The sequence below is a fragment of the Amblyomma mixtum genome, chromosome 5 (genome assembly GCF_055824585.1).
Source record: "Amblyomma mixtum isolate Tamu chromosome 5, ASM5582458v1, whole genome shotgun sequence".
Taxonomy (NCBI): domain Eukaryota; kingdom Metazoa; phylum Arthropoda; class Arachnida; order Ixodida; family Ixodidae; genus Amblyomma; species Amblyomma mixtum.
The window spans coordinates 9,002,508-9,020,340 of NC_143016.1; the positions used below are offsets into that span (position 1 = coordinate 9,002,508).

Sequence of the window (17,833 nt, forward strand, 5' to 3'; positions counted from 1 at the left end):
TTTGGTCGCCAATAAGTTCGCACACTAATACGACATTCCAAATTAAAACCCGCATTTTTGGTGGGGAAACTTGAAATAGGTTCATTTTCGGCAAGGTATGATATATGGAACAGAGTCAACTCATCCCAAACAAAGCGCAGGGCAATGTATGATATATGGAACGTAGTTTAAATCATTCCAACTAAAGCACAGAACAGCATGTGACAAGGTGCCTCCTCCTGGCGCTCCAAAACGCGTTCGAACTAAAAAAGTAATGAAAGCTTTATATACAAAGACAAATCTTTATTTTGTGCCTCCCACATTTGTGGGCTTGTAGAGACTCCTACGAATAAACCGTGGAGAGATAAACAACAACAAAAAAGGGCAAAGCAAGTAGACATTTCCCACAGTGCGACTCGTCATCATCACAATGAGCCGCCCAATGGCCGCATGTGCTCCAGGCTGGCTACAATGGCAAGACCATCCAGCAGAGTTAACATCTTTTGAAGGGAGACAACTGAGCACTCGCGAGCACACTACCATCAGGTATTCGAACTCCTTTACATGCACCATCCACTAAGAGTAGAGTGGACAGCCTAATGTGAAAAGTCGACTTCAAAGACTTTAAACGTTTACAAATATTACTCTCAACGTGAAAAAGAAAGGCAATCACCAGGAGTGGCCATGTGTATGAACATTGCAAACACTTGTGCCCATTCAGGGGTCACAAGGACTAGTGCTTTGCACAGGGTAAGCAGGGTAAGCCCTGAGGCAGGTGTGGGCCTGGATGCTTACAAAAAGATATCCCAACAAACTGGTTCAAAGGGCACTAGCAGAGTGGCACTTCTTTTTGTGTTTCACAACTGCAAGAACTGGCAAGTGACATCCTATTTGTTCATCAATACTGAAACCACACATATGCACACTGCAGTTTGTATGAAGCCTGCTGCATGACGACTACAATTGAGCAGCCTCTCATAAAACAATACACTGCACAATTATCCACAGTCACGAAAAAAAAAACAACTAGGGTTAACAGCACGCTGCATTCAAATGTACCAGAAGGAACACTTTAACAGGCGGACCTTCTCAACTAAGATTTTTCTCAGACTCTCTGCACAATAAAAATGGTGAGACAGTTCAGGAGGTACCAAAAGAATGCTCGACTGCACATCAATAGCTTAATCAAGAACAATACTACTTGATGGTCATGACCATGAACAAAGGATACACTTTCTTCACACCCAAATATGCATCAGCTTGGGCATTTCAAGACAAACCAGAAGAAAACGTTCTAAAAATAAACTGCATTTAAATATTAGCAAAAAACCATGCACCGAACAATGCTGCAGGTATGGTGTACGCTGTACAGTGCAAACACTGAACAATGTGCAAATACTAAGAAACTCCTTTCTGTTTATACACGCGAGCACATACACACACACACATGCACATACACACCGAAGTAATGAGGCTGAGTACTTGCAGGTTCAAAAACCTTATAAGACAGGCCATCCGCAAGGATCCTCTAATTGCTGACTACTCTTAACCATATCGAGCATTTAGTGCTTTTTTTTTTAATCACCGGCCAATGGCTTCAGCAGTGCAGTCAAAATGCGTCTCAACCTTTATGCCGTCACTGCTATGCGGCTGAGATCCAATTGAGATGAGCTACACCGAGCCAATGCTCTTTTACAGCAGGCCCCAGCAGTTTGCAGGACCAATCTGCAGACAGCATGTACTAGTCACAGCAGTGCACATATGTTTTAAAAAAACAAGATTTAACAGCGGTTCTGCAGATCAGTAAGGAAGCATAAACTTGTCCAATGTTTTAAGTTTAAAGATGCTTCTTCCACTATCTGCAAGCATTACACATGCTTGTTTGAAGCCTAAAGGCTCCACTGTCTGTTCTCGATCACACATGCTGATTACAGTGTGTGCTGCTTTGTTACTGCGTTTTCAACAGGAGCTGCAGCATAAGCAAATGCACAAGTTGAACAAGTCATACACTCTACACACAATCAGGGCAGCCTAGTACACCATGGCAATGGCTCTTACGTCTTTCTTTTTGCTTTTTAACAGTGTCGCAGCAGGCCAAAGGAGGCAATACAAGGGACACCTAAAATCCTCGCACACCTCAAAAGAGACAAAAAGAGAAGGCATCAAGTTGTGAAATCACTATGTACACATGCGTTACACAGCTCAGCCCCTCCCCAAAACTCACCCCAGAGTTTCCCACCGCGGGAGGTGGTGGGGCACGTAAGTAACAAGCTCAACGCGAGAGTCTTGTTGAGACGAAACCTCCCAAGTTGCGGGAAGGAAGACGGTCGTAGCAGTACTACACGCGTCGTGTCCATGAGAGGCAGGCGCGCGCACACGCATGTGCAGGCGGCGGCGTCGCTACTGTTCAGGGGTCTCCTCGAGCGGCAGGCCCCTCGGGGCTGGTCAGTTGAGCAGTTCGACAGAGACGAACTGCTTGAGGCGCTCGAGGTATTGGCCGTAGAGCTCGACGTCGTTGTGGCCGGCGCCCTCGACCCAGAGCGGCTCGACGGCGCGCGGACAGCGCTCGTACATGGCCAGCCCGTGGGAGAAGTCGATCACCTCGTCCTCGGTGCCGTGGATGACGAGCACGGGCGACGAGACCTTGGAGATCTTGTCGATGCTGGGGAAGGCGTCGAAGAACCACGTCCGCTTGGTGTTGGGGAACGCGACGCGCATGCCGGACATGAGCGGCGAGTGGAGAATCACGGCGCCTACCTCGTAGCGCGAAGCCAGGTCCACCGTGGGCACGGTGCCGATGCTCTGGCCGTAGAGGATGATGTTCTCGGGGCTGATACCGTATCGGGTCCGCAGCGCTTGCCAGGCCGCGTCGATGTCGGCGTAGAGGTTCTTCTCGGACGGCTTGCCCGTGCTTACGCCGTAGCCGGAGTAGTCGTAGCTGAATATGTTGCAGTTGATGCGCGAACCCAGACCCAGGTAGAAGCTGCTCATCTGTCCCAGGTCGATGGCATTGCCGTGGCTGAAGAGCACCGTGAAGCGGGCCGCCGCCGAGCAGCGCACAAACATGCAGGCCAGTCGGTTGCCTCGGGACGTGCGCGTGTAAAACACCTCGATTGCCTCGAGCTCCCGTTGCGAGTACTGCCACTCGGCGCGCTCGCTGAGGCTCAGTGTGTACTTGGTGCCGCTCTCGTCGGGCACCAGCGAGTACGTTGGCTCCGGCGGCAGGAACGCCAGCTTGGCCGCGATCCGTGCTGGGAAGGGCGGGCAGCAGAACAGGCAACACAGCTCGCTCAGCGACAGGCCGTTCATTTCGCGCGGCATGGGGCCTCAGCGTGTTGGGGCTATGCTCGCATGCCAGCCACCTGGCCCTAGCAGCGCGGCCCAGGATCACAAAAGGGGTACGCAAAGATGACAGCTCGTCGCCCTCCCACCACTGTGCTCCCTGTGCTCCCACCATTCAAGGTGACGTCATGGGGAAGCCGCGGTGCCGCCGTCTTGCGCCAAACTACGAGAACAATAACAGTGTTGTTCACCCCTCATTTACGACGCAAACTTCTTGATCTGCGAGCTCCATTGACAGCTCACGAGCGCATTCTCAGAAAAATAATTTAATGCTTTTACGTCAGGCATAAAATCACAGTAAAGTGTCGGTTAGAGAATGCTAAAAACCTGCCAAAATACGATACTGAGCAAAGCGGAACAAAGAGACCGGAGGCGCCACCTGCATAGTATGGCACAAAAATCGGACGTTTCCGAGAAGGAGTTGGGAGGAAGGAAGCAGCACGCATCTGCTGCAGCTTTGCTTTTAGTTGGTCGTTTATTTGTGTACGTTGTAAACAGAAGGCCACAAGGGCCACTACTGCCTCAAGGGCAATGCAAGCTGCGTGCTGAACGCAGTACCGAAAGCCATACTTGTACACTGCAGTCAGTGGAGCAAAGCGCTGTTGCCGCTGTTGCTTTGAAACAGCTGATTAAAGTAGCGACAACGCAGCACCTGAGATGGCGCAACTGCGTGCCTGACCCAGTTAGCGACAATCTGCAGGAGAGCAAGAAAAGAGTGTTCCTAATGAGCGGTGCTGGAAGATACAATTACATGTTATCTGGATTAAGCGCGGTCGATGTATCATCTGTCCAGCAAAAGAACAAGTGACTGCAAAGGCTACTGCAGTGCATGGCTGCGGCTTCAGCTACACGTGTCGCGAGTGTGTTGACTTTTTTGTCCCCCTTCGTATCAGCGCTGCACCGCAAACTGCGGTTTAATACCTAAAATGGAGCGTACGAGCTCAATGAACACAGGATTAGGCTAGCCAGGCGTCGTCTGCTCGCACCGATGGAGTCGTATCGACGGAAGCAGAGAGACGCGTTCAGGTTGCTGTCAGGTGTGTGCTACGTCTGATTTTTCCCGGTAATCATTAGTTTCTGCCGTGCATGCCTGAAAGCAGCCACCGAGCCTGATAGGCTGTCGTGGCTGTGCTGCAATCGATGCACCTATCTTTTCGGATTGTTTGGTAACCCGAGCGCTAGCGAGCGGCCCTTTTCAAATGTCATTGTCCGTCGCTTTGTAGGAAAGCATCACCTTCTGATCGAAAATAAAGTCCTACAGCTGGGCTGTCTTGGTTACGTTGGGCGCAAAGCACAACTCAAAAGCCGTCATGCGCTGTTCAAGATCTCTTGCAAACCTGCCAATGTTATAGCCAAAATGAGATCAACATACTTTTTTTTAGGTGACGCAGGACAACCGCAACTATTGCATATCATGGTGCCGGGCACGAAAGCGGAATGAATGCTATTGCAGTAACCACGGTAGTTGTGGTTTCAAATTTTTGCTGGGTTCGATTAGGCCACCCTAGTTCTATCTAATAACTACCAAAAGTGAACTGAAAGAGTGTACTGTCGCACCAGCGGGGCGTCTCGTTGGCCGCCGCTGGCGTCTTTTCCAGAGGACTCCGCAGCAGGATGGTGACTTGGTGCTCACATTCTCGGCAAGCACAGACGCCTCAGTGGTGTCATGGTTTCAGGAACGTCTGCACAGAAGGGTTCCACAGCTCACTGTTCAGCTCTGTCGCCACCCGCAAATGGGCCAAGTTGCATTGTACTGCAGCCCTGCTGCTGAGCATTTGTGAGTCTGCATGAACCTTATCTCTGTACTAAGATTGCTCGGCAGGTTATCTCATACTTCCTTGGTGGGGTTTAAAGCTAGCTTTGCATTTAATGGGTGTATAATCTTTAGAGTTGCTTGTGGATATTGTTCATTACCAGTTAGAAGCACTAGTGGCTGATTTTAAGAGCTGAAAAATACTATGTTATGAATAGAGGATGTTGATTTCAAAGGGGGCCTCAAAAAGTGTCGGTTAGAAGTGGGAAAATGGGCCAAAGTGCAGTGAACCATGTATTTGTATTACCTGTATTACCTGTATTACAGAATACCAGCTCCTGATTACAAAAACGCCACTCATACTGACAACAAAGCTCTTGTAACGTAGAAAAGAGCAAGAACCAAAATACAGGTATCACCGCCACAGGCCAAACTCGCAAGTACAAGCATGATGACGTCATAGGACAAAACAGTGTTGCTAGAACCAATGGTTCTAGCAACACTAGGACACGAGAAGCCACGAATCACTGAGGCGCAGCCAATGCATGTGCAAATGTCCTTGACGTCGCCAGATGGCGCCACGTACCCGGCAGCTACGCACACACCTGCAGCATCGGGACCAGTCAGCGCCCGCTCACCGACGGTAGGCGGGCTCCCGGTATTCCGCTAACGATAACGAGGTACACGGTATGCTAAAGGTGTCTATTTGCGAAAACTTCGTTGACGACTTCGAGAACGGGATCCATCGTAACGCTGGCAAAATGCCGGTGCAAACGTAAACGAAGCGACGGTAGCGACGGCCGCAATAGCCGATAGATGCCTTCAACGTGCGACCGGCGGTAGCTTTCTTTTCGGCTGCTGCTAGGCCGCACTGCTGGCCGCCAGAAATCACGGAGTCTGAGTTACGTCATGTTCACATCATGTTTTACGTCACTTAGTCCTGTGTCGTCATAAGATAATCCCAAGTTTGAATCAAAGCGGTGGGACAAACTTTTTCAACTTCGAATCCAAATTTCTTAGAAATAAATGCATCTTTCGCTGCCGGCCAAGTGGCAACAAAGCCACAAAATGCCGAACTATCGGATTTTGCTATATAAAAAAATATTAATAGAGCTCTCCTCACTGTCCCTTTAAGTCGCCTAAGTAGCCATGGCCAATTTTGAAAACACCCTGCCTGGGATGAATGGTGCATCCGAGTCATACTCACATCGGAAATTTGTTTTGTTGCCTCACAAAAGTCTAGTGTAACTTCTACATTTTGTGGTCCATGGAAGCACGGGCTGCTCTGCATAGTTCTAGCTTGCATCAAATGCTTGCACTCCCTTTCAAATGCACCCTTTCTAGACAGCTGCCACTATATGTAAGCTGGAGGCAATATACCTCTGCCATCCCTCCCCTGATAGCTTATCTTCACAGTGTTGATTTTGTTGTATTTCTCTTCAATTTTGTAACCTGATTTTGAAAGTTCAGTTCATTGCTCTAATTTTCATTGACTGTGCACTATGCGGGTTGAGTTCCTGTAAATGGTGGATTGCAAAATATGTGCATTCAGCATATGCTGCGAAGGAATGTGCATAGTACCCTAACATTTGAACCTGTTGCCATTGTGCACTCCAGCTTTCAGCTGGGTACTGTGGAAAGAAAGCATACAGATGCTCTCTTTCTCATGATTAGGACACTTTCATATTTGAATAAGGTACATATAGGCAGTAATGTCTCATGTGCTCCACTAGTCTGACATTTCGTGCTTTGATTTGTTGCACAGAGTAAAAGAAAGATTCAGACAGCACGCCTCCGTAAGCAACTTTCCTCAGACAGAATCCCAGGGAGTCGTCTCAACTTTATCCTACTGTATCACAGCCAGCCTTGCATGTGTCACAGTTGTAAGTTCTGCCACTTAATAGTTGCTGTCAAATAAAAAATTTTGGTTGTCCATTGAGTGCACACTTTCTTTTTTATCTTCATTTATGTTCTGGAGAAGAGGCAGTTAAGAGGTTATGTTAGGAAAAGGCAGTGTCTTAAAAAAAAAAAGTAGAACTCGGCAGTAAAAGATGAGGAGAAAAAGTGAGGCCTGAAAAAAGGAAGCTTCTTCAGGGAAAATACATGATGTTTCACTCTGAGCTAATGTCTCAACCACACTGTGAAGGAAGGTTTGAAGAAAAAGGAGAAAAGTGGAATTTAGAATTCAGATATGGCAAGAGACAGAGCATGGCAGGATAGTAAATGTTGGTTGAAAACCAGAATTAGGTGTGAAGGTCGTCGTGTGCACTAAGGTGCTTGCTCATGAATGTGTTCCCATATCCAGTTGATTTACAGGTAAACTTTTGCTCTTGTTGCACGCATGTCAACAGGCTTCTGCGTGGGGCTGAAGAGGCGCGACTGCGCAAGCGCCTGCGCTTGGAGTGGGGTGGTGGCCACCGGGAGTTTACATGTGCCGAGAAGGACTGCTTTGAAGGGGGCGGCCAGCTGAGTGGCCAGGAGAGGCAGCGGGTGATGCTCCACTGGCTCCGTGAGGGGCTGCGTGCATCTGGTCCAGGTGACCACCCGGGCCCACCGTCAGGACACCGCACTCCCTGCCTCGAGGGCCAGTGCCTGGGTGGGGAGCTGGCTCATACCTTTGTGCGCAGAAAAGTTCCACAGATATGGAACTGTTTTGTTAATGCTGAAGGCAGTGAGGCAAGCTCCCGAACAGTGCCCTAAGCAAGGGCTCCACTCTTTTGCTGTCACTGCGCACGCGTCTTACCCTACCATGTTCTGACCTCAAACTCTGATGTAATATCAAGCTTAAACCAACTAGTTCGTCATGTTCTACTTCCCAGGTTGCATTATGGGTGCTGTGATTTCACTAAGGTGCACATACTAACTAGCGCACCGGACAACTAGCGTGTGATCTGGTCAGGTCATCACTTCCAGTAGCCATCCACATGTGCTTTGCACTCTGTACACTGCACTACTTGGGGAAGCAGGCTTACTGACCCCATCACACTCAAATAGCAGTGGCATGTACTTGAAAGTTAATGCCATCTCTGAGGTCACTAACCACCCGACATACAGCTAATGTTAGTTTTTGCTTTGGTTTATGCAGTTTAATGTCTCAAAGCGGCTCAGGCTCTAATTGGTACATTGCTCTAATTGGTACAAGTAGAAGTTTAGAACCATAATATTGTTACGACGCAGTGGAAGTGGAAGACGAAGTGGACTCCCGCGTGAAAAGGACTAACGAAGAAGAAGAGGTTGATGGTGCTTCCTGTTCGCGTTGGTGCTCCCTGCTAGGAACTATTCACCTACGACTTGTAAATAAATGTAAATAGTATTTCCCCGTAACAATATGTTTTATAAAAATTGTGCAACCTTTAGCAAAAAGAATGCACTTTTCATCGTACTGTGCAGCTTATATCCTGCATTTATTATTTTTATTTCGGAGTCAGACGGGCAAGAAAGAGATGCTTGAATTGCAGTTTTTCCAGTGGTTTGATTATAATTACGTTGTTGAGGATACACTTTCTTTTTGTGTGTATTACTGTCATAATTAATCAAGTTCAAATTTCAAGTTAAGGTTGTGTATCTGTCTAAAAGACGTCTGATTTGAGGCCATTCTGTGCTGTAACAGGTTACATTGCCAATGGTTTCATAACAATGACATCTTCCAAAGTTTCTTTAGATTTCATTCACAGTTATTTATTAACTTATGAATATCATTTGGATATCTGTGCTGTTTATGAGCTTTTAAGATTCTATTGGTGGTATTTTTGATTCGCTTGAGAGCAAGAAAGTACATGTCACAGCCTTATTGGCTTCTGAATGTTGCCATTTCTTTCTTTGGCTTTACTTTTCAGTGGAGTGGTGCCTTGCAGAAGGCCTGCTGAGTCAGCTGGTAGCACTGCACTCTCCCAAGGAGCTGGACTGGCTCAAGCAACACTGGGTGTTGGCCTTCTTTCGACGGCAGCCGCTCGGTGAGGGCACCAGCCAGCATGGCCAGCACCCACAGTTGGGATGCATCTGTATAAATAGACGTCTATTGATTTTACTCCGATAGGCTATGAGAGCAGCCTAGTTTTTTTGTACTCCTGCAACAGAAATGTTGCTAATGTGCTGTTTTTAAAAAAGAATGTATTGTTGCTTTTGTCTGAAATTATCTTACCAACTAATGAAATCATAAAATCGTGCCGTAATATTGACCTTGCTGAGCTTATTTTTTTCTTCTTCAGGTTTTAGCATTAAGCAGTGTCACGAATCTATGGTAGTTCTCTTGCTGACATGAAATGACTGCTTCAAGCAATCATTTTTTTTCTGAGAGCAATGAGTAAACGGAATCTTGGAACCAACTATGAAGTTTTGTAGCTATACTTGGTGTAATTTGTTTTGCACCCAGTGATTGAGTGTCATGATACTTTAAGTACTTCATAACTATTCAAAAGTTTTTTTTCCTAGATGACCACAGTTCATCCACACTCCAAAATTGTACAGAGGCAGAATTTATTAGTTGTTCGCCTGATATAGCAATGTGTTTGGCATCTGTACTTGTTTATTTTATGCAGCACAAGTGGAAAACTGCCGTGTTTTGCTTTTGAAAAAGCAAGCTACAAGTATTAGTTTTGCCATCTGCTGGGTAGAGATAAGACTTGCAAATAAAGGAGCAGTAGTGCAATGCCTTCACGGACTGCATGTACACTTCTGTGCCGTCTATTTATTCCTTCCGATCAGAGCCACATGGAGTGCCTTTCGTTGATTCAGAGCAAAGAACACGAGGGCCTGCAGCCCAATGGCTCCATGATGCTGCTTCTAGAGTTACTAGTCTCTATCCAACAGATGGCAACGCCAAACCCTGCAGCTCACAGAGTTCCCTTTTTTTGATTCTCAGGCTGACAGGTGATGGAAATTTTTTCTTACAAGGCAGACATCAAAGTGAATTTAGCATACAAAATTTAAGCACAAACAAGCCAGAACACCAGGAGAAGGATTTTTTGGCAGGTGTAAGCCTTAAATACACAGCTTCTGATGCATGATCCTTTGCATTGGTTCTTTCCTTTATTCATTTTGCTTTTGTGTATCGATTGATGTATTTGCTCCTTATACTTGTACATACTTGCAAGCATTTCTATGTTCTGTATTTTCTGTGATAAGATTGTTGTGGTAAGCTCATATATGTAACCACATTTTCTGTATTTCCTATCATACTAAAATTTATCACTATGATTGAATTATCTATGACTAAGTCAATGAAAAGAATACACTGCTCAAAGCAGGAACTTATTTTCTATAAAAATCTGTACAGGTGTTTCTCGTTTGATAGTCCTTGTGTAGCTGTAAATGTTGCTGCGGTAGGGGGCGTATTTTTCGCAACTGTGGACAGTGCTTAGAGCAGTGTTGAGGTCTCCAACGGCATTGCTCTTTGTTGTTTGGACAGAGCGTGTGTGGAACTATTTTGGCGCCAAGGTGTCCATGTACTTTGCCTGGCTGGGCCACTACACCTGGGCCCTGGCTGTGCCGGCCATTGTTGGCCTCCTGGTGGGCCTCTCCTGTGGCTCCCACGGGCAGCAGGTGAGCCTACCTGCAACGGTTGTCGAGGTTCGTTGAGTGACCTCTGCTGAATGCTACTATATATTAACAGCAACATACTATTTTTGGTCATGGCGGTGCTGCAACTTTATTACATTGTGCACTTCAATGTTAGGCTTATAACCTTTCATTTTATTTTTTAACATGCATTTCAGTGTGAGAAACTATTAATCTTTCCGATATCAATAAGGGGTTTGTGGAAACCTTGCTGTAGCTTCCAATATCACCTGACCGCTCTTACCCATGGTAGATTAACTGAAATCTCTTGCAAAAATTGTCTTGGAACTAAATACATACCAGTACATAATCATTATTTATTCAGCCATTGGTGTGTTCTATGCAAAAATGTGTCTGTAAAATGTTGGTGTCCCAGTCAATATGAAGGCTCTGCTTTTATCCAGCTAGCATTCCATGAATGCAATTTCCTTTCTGAACTTTATACCATCTCCACCTTTGCAAAATGTATTTGCATAAGTGTTTTCTATCCGTTGCGAAATTCTACCTGTCTGATGCTAGCCACAACAAAGTATTCTTTTGCCTTCGGCTTGATCAGAAAGAACGAGGGCAGGGCACTCTGATTCACCTGCAGCACCTCTTCCTAAATGAGGGAATCAGCAGGGCACCACCAGAATCTGCAGAAGCTTGGGGAAAGTTTCTACTGTTTCGACATAGCAGAGATAATGCCACGACCTATGCTTGCTTTTATCTCTTGCTGCTGCTGTTTTCTTTAACAACATTTAAACTCGGGTCGAACGATCATTTGATATCCATTTTTATACACCCAGCTGGCATCAAGTTAGCATCAATGCAACTCTTTTGGTGCCCCCTCTGGCAAGACAATAATTTACTGCTGATTGCTTGGTCAGCTGACCACAGTTTGCTGAACAAGTATTGCTGATGATCACCGAAAACGTACTGGTGATGATAGCAGCTGCTATGCCGTGGCATGTGGTCTCAATTGATGCTTTTATAAGACGCTTTTGACGTCATTCTCGTGCTTCTGCCGCACTGCACGTCTTTGCATGGAGGTCACTTTCATCATTGCTGATTCTTAGACAGTGTGTGACCCTGGCATGGCCTCTGCATGCTTGGCGAGAGTCGGGCAGGTTGAACTCTTGCTGCAGTGGCTGCATCTGGGCATGGTGTGCACCACAGTTGTTACATGCCTGCGGTGCACATGCATTGAAACGCCGTAGACTCACTAGCTCTGCCACCCTCCAAGCAGCAAATTGGGTTTCTATATTGGAGCAGATGGAGTGAGAGCTCATCTTTCTGTTCCTTTCCTTATAAACTGCTCCTTGAGACACTAATATGACAAGCACCAGCGTCGGTTACCTGCCACAGATGTGACCGTGATGGTAAAGAAGAGGCACTGAGGGTACATCCTCTCTTTCCTGTCTTTCTAAACTCCTCCGTACAGCAGAGGTCCCTATCATTTCGTGTCCGCAAACGGTGGATGCCACTTTTGCCCAGCAAATCAGTCTAACAGCAGAAGTTTTTGCAGAGTTTGCAAAGCGCCCCAGTTTTAGGTAACCTTGCCCTCCAGCTGACATCTATATTTCAACCAGAAGCTTGTGATCATGGATGGCTAAGCCTGGTTGCTGTTTAGTAGTAGTGGTACCAGCAGATTTTAACATGGTGACAGCACCTGTCTCCTGTGGTGCACAGAATTTCTGTCACACAACTTCGTGCTCCATACCTCCAAAACACCAAAACTCCGAAACTCCAAAAATCCGAAACTCCGAAAATTTGAAACTCCAAAACTTTAAAAATCCAAAACTCCAAAAATCCAAAACTAAAAAACTCCAAAGCCCAAAAACTCCAAAACTCCAAAAATCCGAAACTCCAAAAATCCAAAACTCCAAAAATCTGAAACTCCAAAAATGCGAAACTCCAAAACACCAAAACCCAAAACTCCGAAACTCCGAAAATCAGAAACTCCAAAGTGCCAAAAATCCAAAACTCCAAAACTCCGAAACTCCGAAAATCTCTTGGCTACAATGTTGATCACAAATTTTTTTGAGTCACCAGAGAATAGATTTAGATCACCATGGAAGGAAGAGAAGCCTTTCCCATTTTCAATGCTGCTTTCTCTCTCTCGCATGTGGACAGGCACAGGAGGACGCATGCCTGGTGGGCTTTGCACTGCTCAACATGCTGTGGGCGACCATCTACCTGGAGATGTGGAAGCGGTACTCGGCAGAGCTCTCTTACCAGTGGGGTACCCTAGATGAGCAGAATGAGCTGCTGGTGGAGCCCAGGCCCCAGTTCAGGGTGAGAACTGGAACATGCAAGCTGGTTGGGCAGTATGTGAATGAACATGGGAATTCCAGTGACGTTTACAGCTGTCTCCTGAATATTGATATGTCAAATGGTTAAAGTTGGTTAAATAGAAACGGAGAAATGGGGCAGTGCTGAGGGATGGTTATGAGGCCACTTGTTTTTTATATCTGACTCTATTGGTAGGGTTACATAATGGCTTTTTACTCAGTCTTATACTAGCCTTTAAATTATGCGAGAAAACTCCCCTGTGCTGTTCTTTATGTTCCAAGTTCCAGCACCTAGTGAGTTTTCACTTCAGTTTCGCTAAGTGGCCAACTGGTGTACTGTGGTAGCTTGCGCATCACGAGGCAAGCATTGTTTGTGATCTCCTATGCGACTGGAAGCATAGCTGGTGTCCCCTGCAAGCAGTGGCTGTCAACTCAAAATAATGAAAGCCTGTTTTGTAGCCATTCTATGAGCATAGAAGACTAACAGTTTATATTATCTAAATGAGTGTGATCACTGTTCATGATGGAATCATTGCATTTGACGGAATCAATATTTCCAACGTTGCATTTCCACTGCCTTGCATTCTTTCTTCCAGGGTGAGCCAAGCCGCAGCCCAGTGACAGGGCGCTTGGAGCCAAACTATCCTGGCTGGAAGAGGCACCTGTTCCGCTACCTCGTGACTCTGCCTGTGGTGGCCTTCTGCCTGCTGATTGTGGTGCTGACTGTCTTCCTCATATTTCAGCTCCAGGTGATCGCTTTGTAATTGCTCATGTGCACTTGAACAGTGTGAAAACATAAATTTTTGTATTTATTTCCATATAATTGCAAGCATTAAGCAAAACCTGTCTGCATAAGCATTTATGCCGTTCTGCCAGCCATCTCTTGGAAGCCGCGGCCATTATGCAGGCGTCAAACAGCAGCAGAGATACCACCATGGGGACGGCTTTTCACTGAATCGTTCGTGTTAAGCAACAGTTTAGCTGACCTAGCAAGAGTCTGAAGTGCAATACTTTTCTTTGTGGCATACTTTGTCGAGGTACTTTTTTTTGTGATTTGTGTGGCAGGGAAACTGATTTTATTCTCATGTGACATGTTCTCTGCTGGGCTTCAGTTATATACTGTTCACTTGGGTTAGAACTCCAAAAATTCATTCTACAACGTTATTGCTCTTAAGGAAAAAAAAATGTTTAAATATTCGGTTCAGTATCTTAAAATTCCGTTTTATTTCTGCCCATGGAAGCCTACCACTTCCTGTATAAATGCCAATTGCACTTATTATGATGTTGTAATCAAATAGGAGACTTTTATACTGGCACTTTATTTCACGGCACAAAGACGTCTCCTCTGCATGCCTTGTTGCCTTGGCAGTGCTGTGAGGGGTTTCTGAGATGGAGTATAGTTTTTTTGTTGTTTGTATCATGTTGGTACCGCACGTGCTACCGAGAGAGCAATTCTCATTGGTGGTCTGGCCCTTGTGACGTGCAGCACTGGTGGGATGAGTGGCGGGTGCAGAGGCACTTCCTGGGCAACTTCTCCTTTTTGCCCAAGGTAAGCTGCGTGCATTGCGTATCCACAGGTTCTGTTTGCAATGTCTGGCAGAAACTTCCATTAAGCCTCCCCTGTTTGGAGCCCACTGATGATGTAATAGGTTGTAGCGAGCGTCTCGGCTTGAATGTACTTATCGTTGCGTATGAGGCTGAAGCTTACCCCTCTTGAAGCAGCCATGAATTACACTGTGCATAGCAAGGAAACTTGACCGGCGCTCCTAATGCGTGCATTCCTGCGATGCATGAAGAAAGAGATTTCGACACTAAGTAGCGCTAGGCAAGCATGCTTACACCTGCTGGTGCACTCTCCTTTCCTATCACCATGTGCATCAGCATACCCCGCCACCAGCCTGCTCACAGGTGCTGATATCTAAGCAGTCATGATCCTAGCAGCACGGGTTTGTCCAGTGCTTATGGTTATCGTGTGACTCAACTTCACATTCGGTGGCTCCGCAGTTTAGGCTGCATGTGCCGTATCCAGCATATTGCCGTGTTGCTGGCTGACTGGCATCTCTGCACTCCCTTGATTCGGCCCTATTTTTCTGCGTTCTCATGTTTACTGAGGTTCTCATGGATCGTGTGCTTCCCAAGTGTAGTGCTTCCAAACAGATATCACTTCCCAGCGCGTCTCACCCGTCTCATGTTGAGGCGAAGCTCCGAGTGTACCATCGATGGTGACAATGCCAGTGAAAGGCACTTCTCAGAAGTTTTGCAATGGGAAGTTGCTGTAGAAACTGTCAGCTTTTGCATCTTAATAGACATAGACACAGTTCAGCTGGGACTTCTCCAGCTTGGTCCGATAGCGACATTGTTGTCTGTGTAACTCACGAAATGTTCGATGCAAGCGACGTCATCGAGGAAGTTGGACAGCTTGGGCCCTTTCGCTTGAGAAACTGCATGTGTGCTAGGTGTGATTTGCCTGTTCGCCTAAATATGAGGCCTAATAGAGGAGGCATTACCCAGTATATGTGCCTTCAAGGCTGCATTAGTAGCTGCGAGGCTGCTTTGGCAGCAGACATAAATAACTTATTTCTGTCATCCTATGTGAATAAAAGCTTCTGTGAGTGTCCTTCATGACATACCTCAGGTATTAGCCTTTGCCAGGCCAGTGGATGCATTTAAGTTGTTTTCGGTTAGGGCGCACTGTCGTTTTGTGCATATTTTTCAACAAGGTAGCACTGTATTGCACTGTCTGCCAGATAGCAAAGCTGGTTTAATTTTTTTTTATGGGTCCATGCCACAGTGATAGAAGCTTTATTGAAGAGAAAAGGATTTTCTTTAAACCGTGGACACGGTTTGTGACTGACTTTACCTGTAGATGGTGTTTGTGGGAAATGCTTGTGTACGGTGTGGCAGCAGAGGAATGCTCCTAGCTTCTTTTATGGAGTAGCTGTCATTCACAGTATTGGTTTCACTCATAATTTCTTGCATTATCTGTACTACAGCACAGAAATTTGTCACCACAGCACCAAGGGCTGCATCTTAAACGTGGAACACAAAGGACATTATGTACATGAGAAAGCGGGAAAATCGGCCTCATCACGCCTAAACTGTGCAGTTACTCGCTTGCAAAGTGCACGTCTAGGTTCACTTATGTACCAGCTGACAAGGTCTCGAATCTAACCAAAATTGTTAACACTAATGCAGGTGCATTTGCAATTAAGACGTGAATAGAAGAAATGTGCCTCCAGTTTGACATTCGTCCACCACAAACATTATTAACACTAATGCAGGTGCATTTGCAATTAAGACGTGAATAGAAGAAATGTGCCTTCAGTTTGACATTCGTCCACCGCAAACATTATTAACACTAATGCAGGTGCATTTGCAATTAAGACGTGAATAGAAGAAATGTGCCTCCAGTTTGACATTCGTCCACCACAAACATTATTAACACTAATGCAGGTGCATTTGCAATTAAGACGTGAATAGAAGGAATGTGCCTCCAGTTTGACATTCTTTTGACGTTTGACAGTTTGACATTCTGTAGACTAGGGACCCATGCCTTCTTCACAAGTAAAGTTGTCAATTACTGACTGCCATCTGTTTCCCAGGTGCTGCTGGCTGTGGTGATCCACGTACTGGACACTGTCTACTACTGCATCGCTCTCTGGCTCAATGACATGGGTGAGCCCCGAGTATTTACAGAAGCAGCACAACATACACTCTGACCACCGTCATGTTTTTTTTACTGATAGGGAATCCGTAATGAAGTTCCAAGTTAGTGTAGCTGCAAGTCTACAATGAATTGGTTTCAACTTCGCCAGTTTAATATTGGCTACCACAGTGGTGCCTGAAAGAGTCGCAAACAGTGCAAATGCTGATTCCACGCAAATTTGGGAAGATTAAGTATCCAAGATAAAGCTAGGAGCATCTACCGTGCCATCTTTCATATCCCATATACTGCTACGGTATATATACACAATTTTGCTCTTAAAGCTGGGGCACGAAGCGTAATTTTTAAAATCTCATGCTTATATAATAATGTATGAAACTTTGGAACCTGGCCGCAATTGTTCATCTGTAAACTCTGGGAAAATTGTATCAGGTTCACTGTGAAGTTACACTTCCAAGTTCATGTTGGTGCGGGTATTTGCTGGCACAATTCAACCAACCTAGCATTTTCTTCTAAAGTTGGCTTCTTCATAGTTAGCCTATTCCATCTGTTTTCCATATTTCTTTTCTTTTTTTTTGCCTGCACAGAGAACTATAGGCTGGACCAGGACTATGAGGACCAGCTCATCATAAAAATAGCATTGGTCAGTCAAAGCTTGCTTAATTTGACGATATTTCTTTGCCACTTTTGTTGCCTGCATCCGTACTGCACCATTTGTGTGGCTGCTTTAGCACCCCCTGTGCCTCCTTGTAATGCACTTAGGTCTTTGCATCGCTTGTGGTAACTTTTGTTTGACTGTAGTCTTCAATTTGCTTTCCATTTTAGATGCACCATAAAAACATAATTGAGCCGTAACTGAGGAAACACAAGGGCGGAGGTGAGGAGCCAGCGGGTCATCAGTTACCATCTTCACATAATCATCTTTACTTCTGCAGGCAGTAAATTCCACAGCACATCAAGGGAGCATTAGATTCTTATAAAAATTACCTATGAAAAATATGTATTGTTAGTTGCCCATGAACAACTGTTAGAATTTTTCTTAATAACCCTTTCCTCTTTTTACCACTGCGATGCCAAGTGTCGTGAAATCGCGACATTACAAGGTTCGGTCAAAAAGTAATCCACAATCCACTGTAACTCGGTAGTGGTAAGCACCAGGGAAATGAAATTTTGTATTTACAAGCATTGGTCCTTTGTACCCTAACTCATATAAAACTTTTATTTTCTGTACTTTCGTGTAAGCCATCGTGTAAGCGTCACGTAGAT

At 45.6% G+C, this 17,833-nt stretch overlaps 2 protein-coding genes across 3 annotated transcripts in view; one reads left to right on the plus strand and one right to left on the minus strand.

Moving 5' to 3' along the window:
* Positions 1-261: 261 nt before the first annotated feature.
* On the minus strand, positions 262-3,466 carry LOC149341282 (alpha/beta hydrolase domain-containing protein 17B). The gene has a single exon (XM_089543297.1). It carries the CDS (start codon positions 3,298-3,300, stop codon positions 2,425-2,427), a length of 876 nt encoding a protein of 291 aa, XP_089399423.1. The 5' UTR covers positions 3,301-3,466; the 3' UTR covers positions 262-2,424.
* Positions 3,467-3,598: 132 nt separating this feature from the next.
* LOC149341283 (anoctamin-8-like) overlaps positions 3,599-17,833 on the plus strand; it is a 37,243-nt gene continuing 23,008 nt past the window's right edge. Inside the window, exons 1-10 of one of the 2 annotated variants that reach the window (XM_089543294.1) lie at positions 3,599-4,358; positions 4,882-5,098; positions 7,426-7,670; positions 8,911-9,027; positions 10,482-10,615; positions 12,746-12,907; positions 13,500-13,652; positions 14,390-14,452; positions 16,506-16,578; positions 17,155-17,210. In XM_089543294.1, coding sequence (XP_089399420.1) covers positions 4,310-4,358; positions 4,882-5,098; positions 7,426-7,670; positions 8,911-9,027; positions 10,482-10,615; positions 12,746-12,907; positions 13,500-13,652; positions 14,390-14,452; positions 16,506-16,578; positions 17,155-17,210 — 1,269 coding nt within the window. In that variant the 5' untranslated portion in view covers positions 3,599-4,309. Of the gene's footprint in view, positions 4,359-4,400; positions 4,783-4,881; positions 5,099-7,425; positions 7,671-8,910; positions 9,028-10,481; positions 10,616-12,745; positions 12,908-13,499; positions 13,653-14,389; positions 14,453-16,505; positions 16,579-17,154; positions 17,211-17,833 lie in introns of those variants that run through there. The other variant, XM_089543296.1, reaches the window with a different exon arrangement.